At 33.1% G+C, this 19856-nt stretch overlaps 2 protein-coding genes across 2 annotated transcripts; both read right to left on the reverse strand.

The window, feature by feature from the left end:
- Positions 1–750: 750 nt before the first annotated feature.
- On the reverse strand, positions 751–2633 carry LOC129311962 (ribonuclease 3-like). Its single transcript, XM_054954481.1, has 4 exons — positions 2302–2633; positions 2048–2203; positions 1520–1718; positions 751–1408 (listed from the first exon to the last, which is right to left on the reverse strand). The coding sequence occupies exons 1-4, from the start codon at positions 2407–2409 to the stop codon at positions 1185–1187; spliced, it is 687 nt and encodes a 228-aa protein (XP_054810456.1). The 5' UTR covers positions 2410–2633; the 3' UTR covers positions 751–1184.
- Positions 2634–9380: 6747 nt separating this feature from the next.
- Positions 9381–11817, reverse strand: LOC129311982 (ribonuclease 1-like). The gene is made up of 4 exons (XM_054954516.1): positions 11627–11817; positions 11376–11531; positions 9973–10171; positions 9381–9890 (listed from the first exon to the last, which is right to left on the reverse strand). The coding sequence occupies exons 1-4, from the start codon at positions 11729–11731 to the stop codon at positions 9667–9669; spliced, it is 684 nt and encodes a 227-aa protein (XP_054810491.1). The 5' UTR covers positions 11732–11817; the 3' UTR covers positions 9381–9666.
- Positions 11818–19856: the final 8039 nt, after the last annotated feature.

Below are 19856 nucleotides of genomic sequence, written 5' to 3' on the forward strand. Positions count from 1 at the left end.
TAATCCTCTGGCTTTGTAAGTTGGAATACTATCAAGGTTTATTTATTTTCACACGGAGAAAGAAGCTAAGCCCGCGGATTAATTCTGCTGTTGCCGATATATATCACTATTAAAAATAGGAAAAATCACATTTAAGAATTATACAAAAAAATTATTTATAGATGAGGACTAACAACAAATTAAATTTTTATTTTAATAATAATTCATTTTATATTGATTCTTGTCTATAAATATTTCCATAAGTGATTCTTGGGTGTGATTCTCCCTTAAAATATCAAGACTTACAGAATAAGCACATGGATTTATACATACATACATACCTACATAGAGAGAGAGAGAGAGAGAGAGAGAGAGAGAGAGAGAGAGAGCGAGAGAGAGAGAGAGAGAGAGAGAGAGAGAGAGAGAGAGAGAGAGCCAGAAGCTTGAGTTTTGAATATATTATTCTGAATTGCTCCTAGTTATTATCATGGGAACTGTATGAGTTCATTATCTATTCCATCACCTACTCCTTCCTTCTTCAATGGGTTTAGCGATATTATTAAACAAATCACTTTTGGTCTGCTTTTGTACATTAAGTCAAATTTTTGGGCGCATGCTGGACTTTCAATATTTTTCCTTCATAAATAATGTACATCCAGAACATGCAACGTACTATGCCAAATTTTATATTAAAACCAAATAAAATTATGTGTTGTTACTTTTTACGTGTTTAACTATAAAAATGTGCTAGCACAAATATGACAAGTTAGCTTGTTAAAAAATTGATAAAAATTCAACACAAGAAAGATGGATAATAAGAAATGAGGTACAGTAGACACAAGCATGATCTATTGATAACTTAAGCGCCAGGACATGGTTGTGGATCATGCTTGTTAAGTTTTGTCTCAGTCAAGCCCAATAATAATCAGAAGCCCAACTCGTAAATATTAGAATGGGCCTTTGTTCTGTTTTTTCCTCTGTACATGGATATTTTGTATCCTGACCTAGGGTCTGTCTTGACTCCATATCTCAATCAAATTATTGGAATAAATGTTGAGAATGGGACTGAAATAATAAAAATCCAGAGAAAAGAAGGAGAACGCATACCGGTCACAAATGATGAGAAACGTATTCTGTATTCATATATCTATATGATTATATACAATATTCAATAATTTCTTGCCTCAATGTAATTCTAAATTGTCTTAAAACTTGGGGAATTGGACTTGTGAACCACATCTGCTTGTGGGAAGAATAGGACACTCAATGAAATCTGACCCAGAAGTGTCCGCGCACAGATAAACTTGATAAAGCTGACTCTTGTGTTTTGCATCCACATTGCACTCAATTCCTGGAGTGAACCCAACACCATTTTTTATAGCCTCTTTAATGCTCTCTAAACTGTAGAATCCATCGTCTGCTTTAATACCTGAAAATCCAATTCCTTTCAATATGCTTACAACCAGACTTTGCCATATTCATCATCATCTTTCTGCTGCTTGGAGTTTCAATAGAGAGATGAAGTTTTATTAGAATGTACCTGCGTTGTGGAGGATGTTCAGGAGGTTTGCTTTCTGCTTGAGTTTAAGAGCACTGTCAAAGTAGTCACGCTGATCAAGCTCAGATTCTGAGCAGGTCCCATGTTTTTGCCATTCGTGAGACCAAAACCTCAGGCCGTTGCTACTTGGACAGCTCAACGATGGCCAATGCTTTTCCATACTGCTCATCAGCTCTGCAATCTGTACGTAGCCAAACATTTTGATCACCACACCATATATATTAAGCCTTTTTCACATGGGAGTTCCATAATAATATAGGTTTTTTTAATCAGAAAAAAATTAGGTGAGTTGGACGGATATCGGGGCTCTTGGAGGTGCCTAGCTCTAGGCTTAAAAAGCACTCGCAAATATACTTACAAATCACTTATCAACAAGGTTCTCATTAGCTGTGGAATTTGATCCCACAACCTTATAGATTATGGGTCAAATCCCTATTGAAGGATCTTTACTGGCTGAGAAGAAATAGTTTATACATTACATTATTCACAATATATATGAAATAACAATACCTGAGATTTGTCGAAAACACTGTCAGGGTCACAGTTAGAGGGCCAAGAGCCATCCTTATAGTTGGGCCAGAGTCCATGAATGCCGAAATCTGCTGTAGGTTTTCCAGTCTTGGGGTAGCAACAGCCATGCTTTGTGTCACAGAATGCTCCTGGCCACTGCACCAGTGGGCACACGCACACATCATCAATCATCATCATCATATATCATTCACATACAATTCAAATTCAAAGTGAAACAGCTCAAATATTTTTACCTGCTGAACAAAGTAGAAGAAATCAAAATCCTGAGAGCAGCACAAAACTGATAGGCATTGTAGCACTATAAGCTTGGACAGTAAGGAAAAGTTGGGTTTCATATTCATGTGTCTCTGTGTGATTCGCGATGAGTTATTATTTGGCACTCTATATGTTTAAGTGAATGATCGACGAAGAACGATTTGGTTGAGTGCAAGGAGCTGGGCAAACTTAGAAGGTGCATATATATATATATATATAGGTCAATGGATCAGAATAAGCATACGAATCGTATGTCTTTCATCATCTCAATTATCATCATAATTTTCAAGAGCACTGAGTTTTGCGTCTGTTTCTCCAGTAACTTGTAGTGAAGGTTGGGACTTCCATCGATCCGTCAAAAGGAACAAATATCATTGATAAAGTTATACGAAAAGAATTAGTTAGGTAGCACGGTTGCGTTGTATGGGTGCAGAAGCAAAGTTTAAGAATGAAGACATGTAAGTGGTGACGTTGCTTGCGTGCAAGTCAAACGAATAAGTTTGAGGTTGAGAGTACTCTAGCTTGGCGTGATTAAGTGATCATAATATATGCCTTGAAGTGTGCCTGTGGACGGTGAATTTATTAAGCATTAATTAAAGAAGCATCTTATATGACGTTCTTTTTTTTTCCCCTGATGAATTATACATGAATACTCTGTCTGTATTCAGAAGCTACCACCAATAGGAAAATTGCGGGTTTTTCACATTATTATAAAAAATTAATCTTTTAAGTTATGACCACTTAAAATAATTGATTTCAAGCTCAATAATTTGTTTAGTGGAAAGTGGAAATTCATTAAAGAAAACTGTACAGATACAAGTGGCGAAGGCCAGCTACGTCAAAGACATAAAATTTCTGGCAACTTTAAGAGTATGGTCTACTAGAATTCTAGTATGCATAAGGAAGGAATCCACTTCAAAATGTTTGTCAGTAAAAATCCTTTGGTTCCTGACTTTCCATAACTTCCAGCAAATAATACCGATGCCCACTTTCCAAGAAGTACCAATTCTTTTAGAAAGAATTGTGTTAAGCAGCCATGTGTCAATCTTATCTTTACAGAATTCAGCATACATGTCTGTGGGTAGGATCTTCTTCCATACCGATGCTGCGAAGGAGCAATTCTTGAAAACATGATTGATGTCCTCTAATATGTCATCACAAACTGAGCAAAGACGATTTTCGGTCATCTTTATGAGAAGAAGCAGATTTGAGAGGAAAGATAATAAAAATTATTTGAATAGTACGATCTGATTATATTCTTATATGTGTACATCATCTATATTTAAAGTGTAAAATCCTCTTCTTAGCAGACTAACTGATCTGTTAAGGCTAACTAATCATAGCAACTAATATTGTTATAACAGACTGACTTACAACTGAACTTATATTCTAATATCCACCCTGTTACAGCAAGAAAAAGAAAACTGAAATTAATTGGAATCTTCATCAGACACAGGTGGAAACGAGAATTCTTCTAGGCCCATGACACTTAGACAATGCTTTAAGTAAGAAAATGGTGCTGAAGGAAGTGCTTTAGTAAAAATATCAGCAACTTGTTCAAAAGAGGGAACATAATTGACTGCAATGACACCACTAGCAACTTTTTCCCTGATAAAATGCAGATCCAGCTCTATGTGCTTTGATTTAGCATGTAAAACAGGATTAGCAGCAAGTGACACAGTACCAGAGTTGTCTACCCAGATTACAGGTGTACCTACTGTTGGGATCATCATTTCACTTAATAGAGACTTGAGCCATATTATATCAACAATTGCATCAGCCAAACTACGATACTCGGCTTCAGTTGACCCTCTGGAAACCACTGCCTACTTCTTAGAATACCACGTAATTGGGTTAGAACCAAGAAAAGTGCAAAAACCACTAGTTTATCTACCATCTCCTCTATCACCTCCCCAATCAGCATCTGCAAAAGCTTGAACTGAAAATTGAACAGCAGGTTTGATTAGCAAACCATGAGCCACAGTGCCACAAAGATAACACAGTAGACGTTTAACATAATCCCAATGTTTTATAAGTGGAAGCTGCATGAACTGACTGAGTTTATTTACAGCAAAAGATACTTCAGGTCTAGTGTAACAAACATACTGTAAAGACCCAACAATGCTTCTATATAGTTTAGGGTCATGAAAAGGCTTGTTTTGCTCTTTTTCTTTATCCGATTTCTTAACAATATCATCTGAAAATGGATTTTCTGATAATTGAATTCCAAAAACCATAGGAGTGGGTGATGAATTAGCATAAATCATAGAGGTACGTTCAAGCAACTGAAGAATATACTTCTTCTGAGTTAATAAAAGACCATGAGGAAGATATTTGAACTCAATCCCAAGAAAAAAGGACAAATCACCAAGATCTTTTAGAGAAAACAACTTGCTCATCTAATGAATAAGACCTATAATTTCAACTTCATCACTTCCTGTCATAATAAGGTCATCTATATGGACTGCCACATAAGCAACACTATGAGCACTCTTTTTCACAAACAGATAGGAATCTGCTTTTGTATTAATAAATCCCAAACTATAAAGTGAATCCTTGAGCTTATAGAACCAAGCCCTCGGTGCTTGCTTTAGTTCATAAAGTGACTTTACAAGCTTACAAACTAATGGAGTACTACTGTCAGAAGATGATATTTCAAAACCAGGAGGCTGCTGCATGTAAACATCTTCAGTCAAATCACCATTAAGAAATGCATTATTGAAGTCTACCTGATGTAGTTTCCATTTATGAGTAACAGCTAATGTAAGAAGTGCTCTAACAGATGTAGGTCGAACCACAGGGCTAAAAGTATCTCCATAATCTGGACCAGCTTCTTGAGAGAATCCTTGAGCAACTAAACGTGCTTTGTATTGAGCAATAGAGCCATCTGCATGAGTTTTTACTTTGAATAGCCATTTGCAACCAATTGGCTTTCGATCTGGAGGAAGAGGAACAAGCTTCCATGTATTAAAACTTATCAACACATCATATTCCTTTTTAACAGCAGTGGCCCAATGAGGTTGACTAAGAGCTTCAGTTACATCATGAGGAAAACAATCTTTCGGAATAGTAGCTAAGAATACTCTTGGTTTGAAAACTCCAGCTTTTACTCTTGTAATCATACGATGAGTATTGGTTGAAGTAGGAAGTGGCGCTGAGGAAATACCTGAAGTTAAATCTATATCAATAATAGGTGACTCTGTAAATGACTTAGATGTAGAATCAGAATTAGAAATAGGCATAAGAGACTTATTAAAAAAAGAATCAATAGGAGGAGGAGCTGTAACAGGAGATGGTGAAGAACTAGTAGATGAATCAAACGAGGATCGAGTAGAGCCATAAACATCAAGATTTTTATTCTTAACAGCAAAGAATACTTTCCTAGGAAAAATAGCTTCATTAAATCTGACATGCCTTGAGATATATACCCTTCAAGTAGTCACATCTAAACACTTGTACCCTTTGTGTTGAATACTATACCCTAAAAAAAATGCAAGGGATAGAATGAAAAGCAAGTTTATGATTGTTGTAAGGCCTAATACATGGAAAACACTCACACCCAAAAACTCTTAGCAATGAGTAATCTGGCTGTATATTATATAATTTGTGAAAGGGAGTATCACCCTAAAGTGCAGTAGTGGGTAATCGGTTGATTAAGAAAACTGCAGTAATAAATGCATCAAACCAGTAGTAAAATGGCAATGAAGAATGAGCAAGCAATGATAGACCAACTTCAACAACTTGTCTATGCTTTCTCTCTATTAATCCATTTTGTTCAGATGTATAAGGACAAGTGAATCTATGGGAGATTCCAAAAGCAGCGAGAAAAGACTTAAACACTATAAATTCTCCACCAGAATCAGTTTACAGTATTTTGATTTTAGTCTCAAATCGATTTTCAACCTTAGTCTTGAATACTTTGAATACTTGTAACGCATCAGATTTCTTTTGAAGTGGATATGTCCAAAGAAAACGACTATAAGCATCAAGAAAAGTGATGTAATATCGAAAACCATTAGACAATTCAGATGCAGGACCCCATAGATCAGTAACAATAAGCTTTAATGGTTTAGTATAGGTAGTAAGGGAGTCTGAAAATGGTAGTTTATGACTTTTGCCTGATTAACATGCTGAGCAAACATCAGAAGATTGCTTAAAAGAAATAGAAATATCATTCTTATTCAGAATTTACTTCACTACAGTATTGGATGAATGTCCAAGTCGATAATGCCAAAGCATGGCTACATCATCATGAAGCAAAATATGAAAACATTGCTTAAAATGTGACTCCATTAAGGAATCTTTATGTAATGCACTTTGGCATCCTGATTCATTTAGCTTGTACATGCCAACAGTTTCATGACCATGCGTTAGGAGCTTTCTTGTCTGCATGTCCCTAACAAAGCAACCATGAGGCCAAAATTCTACAAAAACCCTATTATCCTTAGAAAGCTGAGAAACAGATATCAAATTTTTAACCATAGCTGGAACATGGAGTATTCTGGGCATTTGTAATATAGATTGAGAAGTAGAAAGACAAGATTTACCAACCGCAGAAACAGTCAACATATTTCCATTACCTACTGCAACAGGTCCAGTGGTATGAGAATTGTCAACTTCTTGAATTTTAGATACATCTCTAGCAATGTGTTGAGTAGCCCTTGAATCTAGATACCATGCATTATCAACAGGAGATACAGCATGAACATTAGCAGTGTGACTCTGTTACGACGAAGCTGAACAACTAGAGACAGAAGGATCTAGACTAGTAGGAGTAGAACTCATATATTCAGAGTAGTCAGGATAATAGAAAGAGTAATAAACTTTAGAGGCAAGCAGAGTAGAGAAATCATAGTTAGTATTATATGTGTCAGACGTAAGATGAGCTTGAGAGACAGAGGAAGAAGAACCATGAGGTGCATAATTGTAATCAAACCTGAAATAACACCTCCCTGCTGTATGTCTAACTTTATAGCAAATCTGACAGATAGGAGTGTGAGACAGAGGAAATCGACCACGTCCATGACCTCCTCCTCTAATGAACATAGGCCTCGGTGGACGATCTCCAGCACTACCACTTGAAACTGGAGTGGAATTTGCTAATTATGGAGGAGATACTTCTTGAGCTTGAAAAATTAAAGGAGCGGATGAACGCATCTAAGGTACTAAGGTAGCAAAATTGACTTGAGGAGCATGTTGAAAATACATTTTTCGCCTTGCTTCAGAGTCAAGAAGCATCGTGCTCACAGTGCTGATGTCATATTGTCCTTTTGACGCATTAATCACAGTAATAACTGGCTCATATTCAGGAGTCAAGCCATTCAACATATAAGAAATTTGAGATGAATCTGGTACACGTTGGCCTAAAACTGCCAAATTATTGCAAATAGACTTGATATTGATGAGGTACTCTTTTATGGAAAGATCACCTTTTCGCTGATTACTGAGAAGGTTTTGATAATGAAGAATCTTAGACTCTGACTTGGCAGAGCAAAGATCACAAAGACGATGCCATATTTGTGCAACAGTATCAAATCCGACTAAATCTGGGAGAATAGAGTGACTCACAGTGGAAAGAAGCCAGGAAGCTAACGCTGTATCATGTTACTCATAGGTCTCAAAATCAGGATTCACGACTGTTTGTCCTTCAACATCACGAATAGTTGCAGGTGGAATAGTAGCAGTTCCTTTCAAAACCGAGTGTAGTCTATGTTGTTTAACCATAAGGGAAACCTGTTGTTTCTAAATAAGAATCAGAATCATCAAGAACAACATTTATTTTCTTATTGGAGAACGACTTTGTAACAATCGGAGCTTGTGAAACGGCAAGAACAAGGATTTCAGCCATTGATTAGTCAAGCTAGAGCAAAGAGAAAACAAAAGAAAAGAAGTGGAAAAAATGAACAGGTTTGGAGTCACCAGATCGGTGGCTCTGATACCATATGAGAAGAAGTAGATTTGAGAGGAAAGAGAATAAGAATTATTTGAATAGTATGATCTGATTATATTTTTGTATGTGTACATCATCTATATTTAAAGTGTAAAATCCTCTTCTTAGCAGACTAACTGATCTGTTAAGGCTAACTAATCATAGCAACTAATATTGTTATAACAGACTGACTTACAACTAAACTTATATTCTAATAATCTTCCTCCGATGGCGTTCAGCATTCGTGAGTAGTTTGCCTTTAAGTAATAACCAAATAAAGGTCCTAACACGTTGAGCAACTGGAAGTCTTCATACCTTATTCCATCTTGTATCTTCATCATTCCAGTTAGCAAATTGAAAGGCTTGATATGCAGATTTGATCGTGAAAATCCCATCAGAGTTAAGGTGTTAGAAGCAAGAGGGACCTAATTCAGTGGAGGACATATTCGTAGCACTTAATAATTTCAAACTGATATAGGAATACTAGATATCATATGTTTTTATTAAAAAAAATTATCTTAAATAGAAAAAGAAAAATCTTGGTCTTCAAAATTTGTGCTTTGATCCTTTTGTTTTAATTGGTATTAAATTGGCCCAAATGATTTTCAACCGTCGAATAAATGATCATTTTTAAATGTTGTAGATAATCATGGAACAAAGTTTTACACAGGATACAATGTTTTTTGGTTGATTATATTTATTAGATGTTTTTGTTGGCAGAAAAAAAAGATTTATTGGATGTTTTGAAATCATTTATTTGATGATTACTTGAGATTCAAGGCATTAGGATGATGTATTTAACATTTTGAAGCCATGAATAGTAATTGGTGAATCAATTAAGTATTGAGGACTAAAAATCTAGTATGTGTTTGGTTAACGAGCTTTTCATATTTGCAAAGTACTTTTGGAGATTTTCAAATGTCAAAGTTATTTGGTTTTTTTTTTAAAAAAAAAATTCAAAGTCCATTGAAAATGATATGAAATATACTTTTGAAACTTATACTTACTTCCCAGTATCCGTTTTTCAGTTTGAAAGTGAACCAAAATTGCTCAGACCATAATACCCTTTTAGTTTAATTTTCTTTCCATAAACTTGTATATTTTGAAGTCTGAACAGAATTATTCAATGATATATTCCTTGATGACGTGGAGAAGGTCAAGTAAAATTACATATCTGATAAGTGCACACATATCAAAAGCAACTTTGGAAGAGGAAATTACATACTTATAAGATATATAATTATATATATCCTATAAAGGGCTGTTATAGAATGAAGCCCAATTCATCAGACATGGAAAAGAGAGATAAAAATCGTAAGAGTTCCTTAGTGATCAGTCATCCATTTTCTCACAATATAACTTCCTTTAATACAGAAGCAAACCTTCTTTGGGAGAAAAGAAAAGGAAATAAGAATCAGAAAGAAGGAAAGTGAATATGAGATAGACACTTGGAGGCAGGGAAGACAGTGCAGTCAATGAAGTTAGAGGCAGAAGTGTCAACACACAAATAAACTTGATAAAGCTGACTGTTTCCAGAAGAGTCCTGATTGCACTCTATGAAAGGAGCGAAACCAGTTGATTCCTTTATGGCATCTTTAATGTTGCTTAAGCTGTAAGACCCTCCATCTGCTTCTATTCCTACATATAAATCAATCCACGTTTTGTCCTCAGAGATTGATTATTTCTGTGTGGTTTTTCAGTTTCAGTTTTGAGAATGTACCAGCATTGGAGAGAGCCTGGAGGACGTTGGCATGTTGCTTGAGGTTGAGAGCTGAAGCAAAGTAGTCGTGTTGGTGAAGGAGAGACTCAGAGCAGGTGCCATGTTTGTCCCATTCATGTGTCCAGAATTGTATTCCGTTACCACTTGGGCATGCCAGTGTTGCCCAATTCCTCTCTAAACTGCTTATCAGATCTGATACCTGCCCTCCAATACATGAAATTCAATCATCTTAATCATAATTAGGAATTGTTAATGTAAGTTTTGATCGAATCCTTGTATTTTTTTAATTATTCTAGAATAATCATATATTTATCAGAATAGCTCTTTTATATTTGTATACATACTCTTCTATTCCGGAATCTGGATGAATGAACATTGTACATTTCTTGTTGTATCCTCTACTGCTTTTCTATAGTCTAGTCTTCGAGTATACTCGTTCAAATCAATATTCCATATCATATCATATATGAAAAAAAAATGAATTGGTAGTGTTGTTTTGTTTTACTGTCATATATGGACGTGACACTTTTCTTTTGATATTTTTGCCTGATATATTCCTTAAGTTGTCATTTCTTGATTACTTAATTCTCCTGCGTGACCCGGTGAATACGCTAATTAGGACCCAAAGAATATCAACCAAAAATAACATTGAACTGAGTCAAGTATTTGACGGAAGAGTTTATGGGGCAAGCTGATTTTTAATAACTTAAAAGGAGCTCTAATGGACAATAAGCGTACTAGCCATCATAATCCTTCTCCCTTGGCGTTTTAGGCTTTTTAAAACTGTTTTAATTTTTTTATTTGATTAAGTTATATAAATTTTTCTCTAAATTTTGATGATTAGAATATTTTATTTATTTTTAACACAATGCACGTATTTCAGGAATCATGTTAGAATTACATATTTTTTATTTAAAAAATTACACAAATCTTACACTAAAAAATATTTTATTATATAAATTTTAAAAAATAAAAAAATACTAGAGTCTATTCAATTTTGACAAACTCTCACATAAGATATATGTATGTATGTATGTATGTATGTATATAATTTATTTGATTTACTCTTTTTTCAGTGAAAATATCCATACAGATTGAAAAATAAAACAATTGTATTATTCTAATTAAACTAACTATTTTATTTTTTATTTGAAAAATTAATATCAATAGCAATGCCAAATGTAAAATTAATTAATAAGAATGTTATATAATCCACCATCACTAGACAAGACAAGCCATAACAGAACATGGAAATGGGTTTCTGTTCTGATTTCCAGAACGCATCCTCTTCCTCAATCTTTAATTAGCCAAGCAGGTTAAAGAAACGTTCCAGTTTCTTCTATAACCCAGGATTAATTAAAGAAGCTAATCAAAATCTAAAATTGGGGTATACGATTACATACCTCAGATTGGTTAAAAGGGTTATTAGGATCACAATTTGATGGGTATGAGCCATCGTTGTAATTAGGCCAGAGTCCATGAATGCCAAAATCTACTTCAGGCTTCCCACTTGTTGGGTAACAACAACTTCGCTGCGTGTCACAGTATGATCCTGGCCACTGAACCCAAAACAAACACGTTTTTGTAATCCCCAAACATGACCTTTGATTGACACATTATATTACAAAACACACGCACGCACGCACACACTGACCTGAAGAACAAAGTAGAAGAAATCGAAGTCCTGAGAAACAGAGAGATCTGACAGATATTGCAGTAACAGCAGAAGTTGGATCGAGATGGACACTTTAGACTTCATATTGATGATCTCTATTCTATGGAGTGTTGGAGAAGGTGATGGATTGATAGACCTATTTATAGAAAGATAAAATAGGAAGGTGGGATGTTAGAGACAGAGTATCAGAGATGGAATATGCGTGTGAAATGAAACCCCTTCATGATACACTAGTGTCACACGTCGTCTATTTTATTTTTATTTTATTCTATTTATCATTATTATTAATTATAATAAATCCAACGAGGTTGAGTTAGTAAATAGCATATAATATAATGGGGTTGGGCGAGTTTTTTTTTTCTTTTTCCTTTTTACCTTAAAGTAGCTTGAAAATCAAGTATCAAAATCTTTGTTTATAAAGTAATCCCTCCAGTTAAAAATATAAATATTTCCTCTCAATTAATCTTGATTTAAAATATAAATAATCTAGTACATATAAAAAATATTTTCCACATTTTACCCTTTGTATTTTTTAATTTAAATATTTGTGTAAATGTATCTTCCACTTATACGTTGGAACTTAGGACTAAGGGTAAAAAAATAATAATATATATTTTTATAAGAATAAAAATTTTATTCATATGCAAATTTTTTTAAAAAAAATTACTTATATTTTCAACCAGTACGTTTGTTTAAACAAGTAGCCAAGAGCAGCTCAAAGGAGCAGGCAGCTTTGTTCACATGGAAACACGTAATTGTTTGTTTAATTTTTATTGTTAATTAATTGATTATGACCAATCATATTGGGTTGCTTACAATTTCATGCAATCTGAAGATGCATTCACATAACATGCCAAAAGCAAATTTGGGAGTTAAATTTATATTTCCAAAAGTTCCAATACTATCAACTAATTAATCTTAGCTAACTTAGCTTCTTTAAACTTGATAATTAATTAAAGGGAGAATTTAATTTAGGATCAGAAATGTGACATTATTTGAAATCAAACCCAACGAATTCTAAAAATTCACTTAAGGGCCAAGGCACTAAATTGAAAATAAATTTTGAAAAGAAGTGACCACGACGTCCTTTGAATATTATTATTTTTTAAAAAAATTCATCTCACTAGAACTTGGTTTATTGCACCACCCCAATGGCAGTTGTTAGAGTTCCGGAGCTCTGACCATTAAAAATCAATACCCAAAGATGACCATCATCAGATTTCAATTCATGTTTCACTGATTCAGCATCCTGATGAATAGATAGAATTTCCTTTGTGAAAGAACTATTGGCATTATCAAATTCCAATTCATGTTTCACTGTTTCACAAGTTTGTTTCATGCTTCAAGTGTGTCGCTCTATATCCTTGCCCAAAAAATCTATGTGAAACAGAACTAGGACAGACTCAGAGCAGGTGCCATGTTTGCCCCATTCATGTGCCCATATTTTTGTTTCATTCCCACTTGGGCACGCCAGTGTTGGCCAATTCCTCTCTAAATTGCTCATCAGATCTGATACCTGCCATCCAATTACGTATATTAAACAAATGAATTCATGGTATGAAATCTGTGTCAATCTGACCTGTCCAACCCAAGGTTAGTTTAATGAAATGCTTTCTTCATAACCAGTCTGATGATCACTGTTTGACTTTGGTTTTGATAACTCTTCAATGAATATTTTGACCAGAACTCCAGTTTTTCAGTATCTTTGATTGCTAGTGTTGTTTTACTGACCCTTTCTTTCTCCCTTCTGACTCATACATTCCTTGACTTTCCATTTGTTGATTTATTAATTCTCGTGCGTGACCCGGTTAAGAAGCCAATTAGAACTCGAAGAATATCAGCTAAAAACATTGAACTCAGTCTCGAGTATTTGGCAGAAGAGTTTACGGGGCAAGCTTCCTTTCTAATTACTTGAAAAGAAGCTCCAATGGGTAATGAATGTAAATAGTTATATAATCCTTCAGCTTTGGCCTTATAGCCGCTTTAAAACTGTTTTAATTTTTTAAAATGAAGATTAAGATTATATTAAATAAATTTAAAAAACATAAAATACTAAAATCTATGCTGCTTTGATATATATATATATATATATATATTCACTCCATTAAAAAAATATAAGACATTTTTAATATTTAAGGGCATAATTAATATATTTTTTCAATTGCTCTTAATAAATGAATCATTTTATATTTATATTTAAGTAAAAATATTTTATTAAATATGGGTAGATATAAAAAGACAGTTAATTAATTTATTAAGAATGAGATATGATTAAAAATACCTTATATTTTTTTAAGGGGGAGTGTATATAATTTACTTTATTTAATATTTGTTTCAATGAAGTACCCATACATTTTGCAAATAAAATATTTGTACTATTCTAATTAAACTAAAAAATTAAATTTTTATTTAGAAAATTAATATCAATGTATCAATGTCAAATACAAAATTAAGATTTATAAGAAACCATGCTATTTAAGTTAGTATACTCTTTATCAATTACAAAGCCAAGCGATAGGAAAGTGAGATTCTAAGTTGGAACATCATGAATAATAATACAAAATTACAAACACACACCCCTATCTTGGACCACCCTAATTAATGAAAAATAAAAATAACAGGTGTTAGCTTTTATGATCACTTAAATACAAGATATTCAGTTCAAAATTATATAAATAAAGAAAATATTTTTAAAAGAGTTACTTTTACTTGAACATGACAATAATGTTTGAATCTAAATCTTATAATCATGTGAAAAAAAAATCCTGACTTAGCTTCTCAAATGGATCAAGTACTATTTTATATAATTGGCCATCACAAGACAAGACCAGCAACACAACATGGAAATAGGTTATAATGATTTCTAGAACCTATCTCTTTCCTCAATCTCTAGTCAAATGAAGTAAAATTCATCAGTTAGACCGAGACTTTGCAGGTTTTACCATTACCTAGGAATAAAAAAGCAAATCAAAGCCGAAATTGGGGTATGATTATATTGTTGAAATGGGGGTATGAGCCATTGTTGAAATTAGGCCAGAGACCATGAATGCCAAAATCTGTTTTAGCCTTTTAGGCTTCCCACTTGTTGGGTAACAACTTTTTTTTCGCGTGTCACACAACGATCCCGGCCATTGAAAACCACAAAGGCCCCAAAACAAACATGTTTTTGTAAAACCCAAACATAACCTTTCATTGACACATTAGATTAATTACAAAACACAAATATACACTGACCTGACCTGAAGTAGAAGAAATCAAAGTCCTGAGAAACAAAGAGAACTGACATTATTGCAATAGCAGTAGAAGTTGGATCAAGATTAACACTTTAGACTTCATATTGATGATCTCTCTTTTATATATGGAGTGTTGAAGAAGGTGATGGATTGATAAATCTACTTATAGATAGATAAAATAGGAAGGTGAGAATGCAGAGACAATTTGGATTTGCATATGTTCCATGTGAATGGAACAGAATATTGTAATCATGAGCAGCAGATGTGAAAGTGAATTATTAATTATTATTTTATTAATTATAATAAATCCAATGTGGTTGGGTCGTGACCAAAAAAAAAAAATTCCAATGCGGTTGGGATAGTAAGTAGCATAATATAATGGGCTTGGGCTTGTTTGTCATCTGTGAGTTTTTTACTTTTTCCCGTGTGGTTTCATATGTGATAGTGTGGCAAGAGTGTTCACGTGAAAATATGGTATTGTTTGTTCAAGGGTTAAAATCTATCTTTATCCTTAAAATATTTAGGAAGGAACACTCAATAACTTGTGTTTGTAATGTAATAAGGTATTGGTTTAAAGATTCAGAGGGAATATAATGTAATGAAATGCTAAGGAATGGAATGTAATGTAATAAGGATTACATGTGTTTGTTTGGTATGTTATATGAGGAAGGATATTTTGATATAAAATGTGATTGTAATGGGGATTATATAGGTTTATTGATGTAACCTTCTTTACAGTGTATGATGTAATCCCCTTTACATTACCTGGTGCCAACCAAACAGCTGAAATCATGTAATGCATCAAGATTACAGGTAATCCCCTTGCACTGCATCAAACTAAAGAGGCTATAAGTCTCATTTGGTTTGCCAGCAACATTTTGAAGGAATGGAACTGAAAAAGGAATTGAAATGGGATATACAATGAAAATGAAATTTTAGTTTAAAAGTTTTGTTTGGTATGACTAAAAATTTAAATAGAATTTCTATGTAAATCTTGTTTTGTATGGCAGAATTGAACGTGGAAAAAGAAACTTGAATGTATTAAAAGACAATAATACCCATTAAAATAATAAACAAATAAAATAATTTTATAAATAAATATTAGCAAATATCAATTTGTTAATACGTGTACATGTCCAAAGACAATAATAAACTAATATATTAATGTTATTTTTTGTTGGAAAATAAATTGATATTATTAATAAATATTTATTAATATTTTTTATATTTAATTAAAAAAAGAACGTACATGATGTGCAAGTAACTATGCTGTACGCCTATCCATATTTCATAATTAAATAAATGCTAATTTATTTATATAGTTTCATGCTAGTTAATAACCAGAAAGACTCTTGAAAAAAATATTAACTATACCTATTTATTCAAGAGACTTCATTTAGCACCAAATATGTCACTTGCTAGCAATCCCAAAAATTTGATAATTTCAAAATTGAATAAACTACTTGTTAGCAACCCAAAAAATATCATCTACTTGACAAAAGACTTGATAGCAACCAAAAACCATTATCTACTTTCAATCCACCTAATGCAATAAATCACAAATCATTTTTAGTTTTTCTTCATTCCACAAGATTCCAAAAGCAACCAACAAAGCATCATCTGCAAGTATCTTTCGATATGCTACACATCTTTCTTGTGAAGTTATGCCTTCAAACTTAACCGTCTCAAAAAATAGAGAGACTCTTTGCACATCTAAACTTGCTTCACAAGTTATCTTTTCTATCATAGCTTGAATGTGACTACTCATAGTGATAACCATCTCCTTCAATGCATCAACAACAAACTCATCCCTATTGCAACTATTCCTTCTCCTCTTCTTTAAGCTTGATGCCTCATTTGTATGGTTATGTGACTAATTTGCCACTTGTTTAGTTACTTGTTCAATTAGGTTGGTGTTTAATCCAACTTCTCATTCCTCATCAACTTCTTCTTCTTGTGCCTCATTGTTTACTGCATCAAATTGTTCTACATAATCTTCATCTTTACTAGCTTCAGTACCTATAACTCTATCTTTTTCATAAATGGTACAAAGAGTATCAAAATGTGGGAATGGTTTATTTGGTATCTTGCTAGCATCCTTGTGAAGATGCATAATTAAGAAAAAATAAAATCATATTACTTTTTTTATTTGTCATAAATAGTACAAAGAGTTTCAAAATGCAGATAATTTTTTATGTAAAACATACCTTAATATATTCCTCCCACACAGAGTTCTCTGTATAGACACACTGCCTCACTAGATCCCAACTAAATTCGAATGCTTCTCCACCATATATCATATCATACATGGCTTGCCAATGGATCTTAAGCGTATTCAGTCGAGATTAGATATGAGGGATACCCAATACTTCAGCTCCAGGTTTCTCTTTTTAAATTTCTCTTCTAACACACCATGATACCTAAGTTTGAAGCCATTGTCTGCATTATGTGTGGCTTCATTCTGAAGAACAATGAGACAATCCATGAGCAATTTATCCTCTTCCAAGGTCCATGAATGGAACTTTGACTTTGAAGATGCCATAAAAAAACTTCAAATATACTATGCAATGAAAAGTAACAAACATATATTATAATAAGGATATTCATTATATAGTTACACTCAAGGTATAGAAAATAAATTCATTGAAACATAATTCATTAATGGGTTATAAATCCAAATCATAGAAGACACACTCAATATAATGAGAATAGTCATTGATCAAACAAATCAAAGACATAAACATCCAATTTAAGGGCTATTTGTCTATTGCTTCTACGCTTTAAGAATCCTATAAACATCTCATTTGCTAATGTCTCTCTAAAATTGCTCTATGCATTAAAAGTTTGCATTGTTTGAATAGGATCGATATCTCCTTAGGCATTTTTATAAGCACGTCGTTGAATTGCACATCTAATGGATCAAAACCATCTTGTCGAATCAAGTTGTGCAACAAACAACATGATATAATAACCATGTTGTGTGTTCAAACAGGATTGAAAGAAGGACTTTGAAGAATGGCCCATCACAACTTTAACATTCTAAAACATCTCTCAGTAACATTACGAGCTAAAGAATGTCTCATGTTAAATATTCATGAGCTGTTACTAATAGTCATCCATCTCTCTATTCATTTAGGTGGTATCTTTGACCTCTAAATGGTACTAGAAATCCTTAAAAATTAGTAAACCCACCATCCACCAAATAATTGACCTATAATAAAACAAAATACACATTTAGTCATTACATTGGTTTTGATGATGTGATTTTAATTTATGTTTGAATATTTGCCATGTGGGACCTTCAATCCATGTCTTCTTGTTATTATATCACATAAAACTCGCCCACTAGCTATAGAGCCTTCCTAACCAGGCCAATGCATAAATGAATTGACTATCTTGAGAGTACACACTTAACACATTATTAGTGATTTTTCCCTTTTGATTCCTATGTCGGGCTTTATCTGCCATTAGAACCTTTATTTTTATGTGTGTCCCATCAATTTCTCGAAGACAATTTTGAATACAAAATAAAAGCATGCTCAAAACACAAACACATTAAATTAAATTGACCACAAGTACAAATGCATATATATATATATATATATATTACCTTAAACTACTTCCATTTATCATCTTCTAAGTTCTTTGAAATAAGCTCATGTTTTTTTTCACAACTCTCTTCCCAAACGCACCATTGCTTTTAACACATGATTGAAGCACCTACTAATAGTTTCTTTGAATCTCCTAAAATAAAATTGTATAACTCTATTCTTAACATAATGTGCAAAAATGTGCAAGAACGTTACTACTTGTTCATCAACAAGCATATTTCTTGTAGGCTTCAAACCTACTATGCTTTTAAGCATTTGACATAATATATCAAATGTTATCCTACACATTCTAAGTTGGTTATAGCAAGTGCCATTGTTGCTGTAAACCAAACTCCAAATATGAGCTCTTTTAGCATAGAAGTTTAAATTGTAAGAACCACAACTTATACAACACCTACGCATATCAACTGTTATACATATAATTATGAAACATTAATACATTATGTTCACAACCATTAGCCACCATACCAACAACTTTGGAACAATTGTTCTTCTTGGGGAACCATCACAATATTGTTCAAATAATACTACAAAGCCAAATTACACTAACAATAAGCATGTCATATAGAAAAGGAAAAATAAAAAATATAGCAAAGAATTTAAAAAAATCGAAGTCATTTCCTATTAAAATAAAATTAGCCACATGCTAGCGTATGTAAAAAAATCAATGAATATATATATATATATATATATTATATAGAAAACCAATGTATTTTTTAATCACCTACTCGAAGGCAGGTAACTAATGAATTCAAAGCAATGTACGAAGTACTAGTTGAACCAAGTTACGTACCTAGGCTATGCATAGTTACTAATTGCGTCTTGGTCTTTACTTGTATAGCAGTTCTGGATTAATGATTTCTACGGTTTAGGGTTTAAGATGGTTGAATTTTTTTCTAAATGAAAGCCAAAAAGCCATATCAATCGAATTTATAATGGTTAAATTTATATGATTCAAGGTTTAAGATGGTTGAAATTAACTAGAAAAAAATGAAAACAAAGAGACTAGAAAAACTAAAATGAAAACAAAAAAGTTAAAAGAAAATGAAAGAAGGAAAGGAGAAGGAAGTAGAAGTACTCACCCGAACCTGGTCACCTCTTTTTCTCACAGGTTGTCGCACCTCTTTTCTCATAAACTAGTGTCCTTGTCACACGAATGATGATCATCTTCTTTTGTTTATTGGTATTATGTTAATCTAGGTTATGATGGGTAATTTTAGGTTTACACAATTTTCACAAAGTTAGGTTAGGTATGAAAAATAATATTCCAAGGAAAATATTTTTTGCCATGAGGTCTTACCTGTAACCCATTTTTTATTCTCTTTCTTGAATCTAAGTTTTCAAGAATTAAAAATGATGCTAACC

The sequence above is a fragment of the Prosopis cineraria genome, unplaced genomic scaffold, assembly GCF_029017545.1.
Source record: "Prosopis cineraria cultivar Desert tree isolate PC_DT_omini unplaced genomic scaffold, ASM2901754v1 PC5, whole genome shotgun sequence".
Taxonomy (NCBI): domain Eukaryota; kingdom Viridiplantae; phylum Streptophyta; class Magnoliopsida; order Fabales; family Fabaceae; genus Prosopis; species Prosopis cineraria.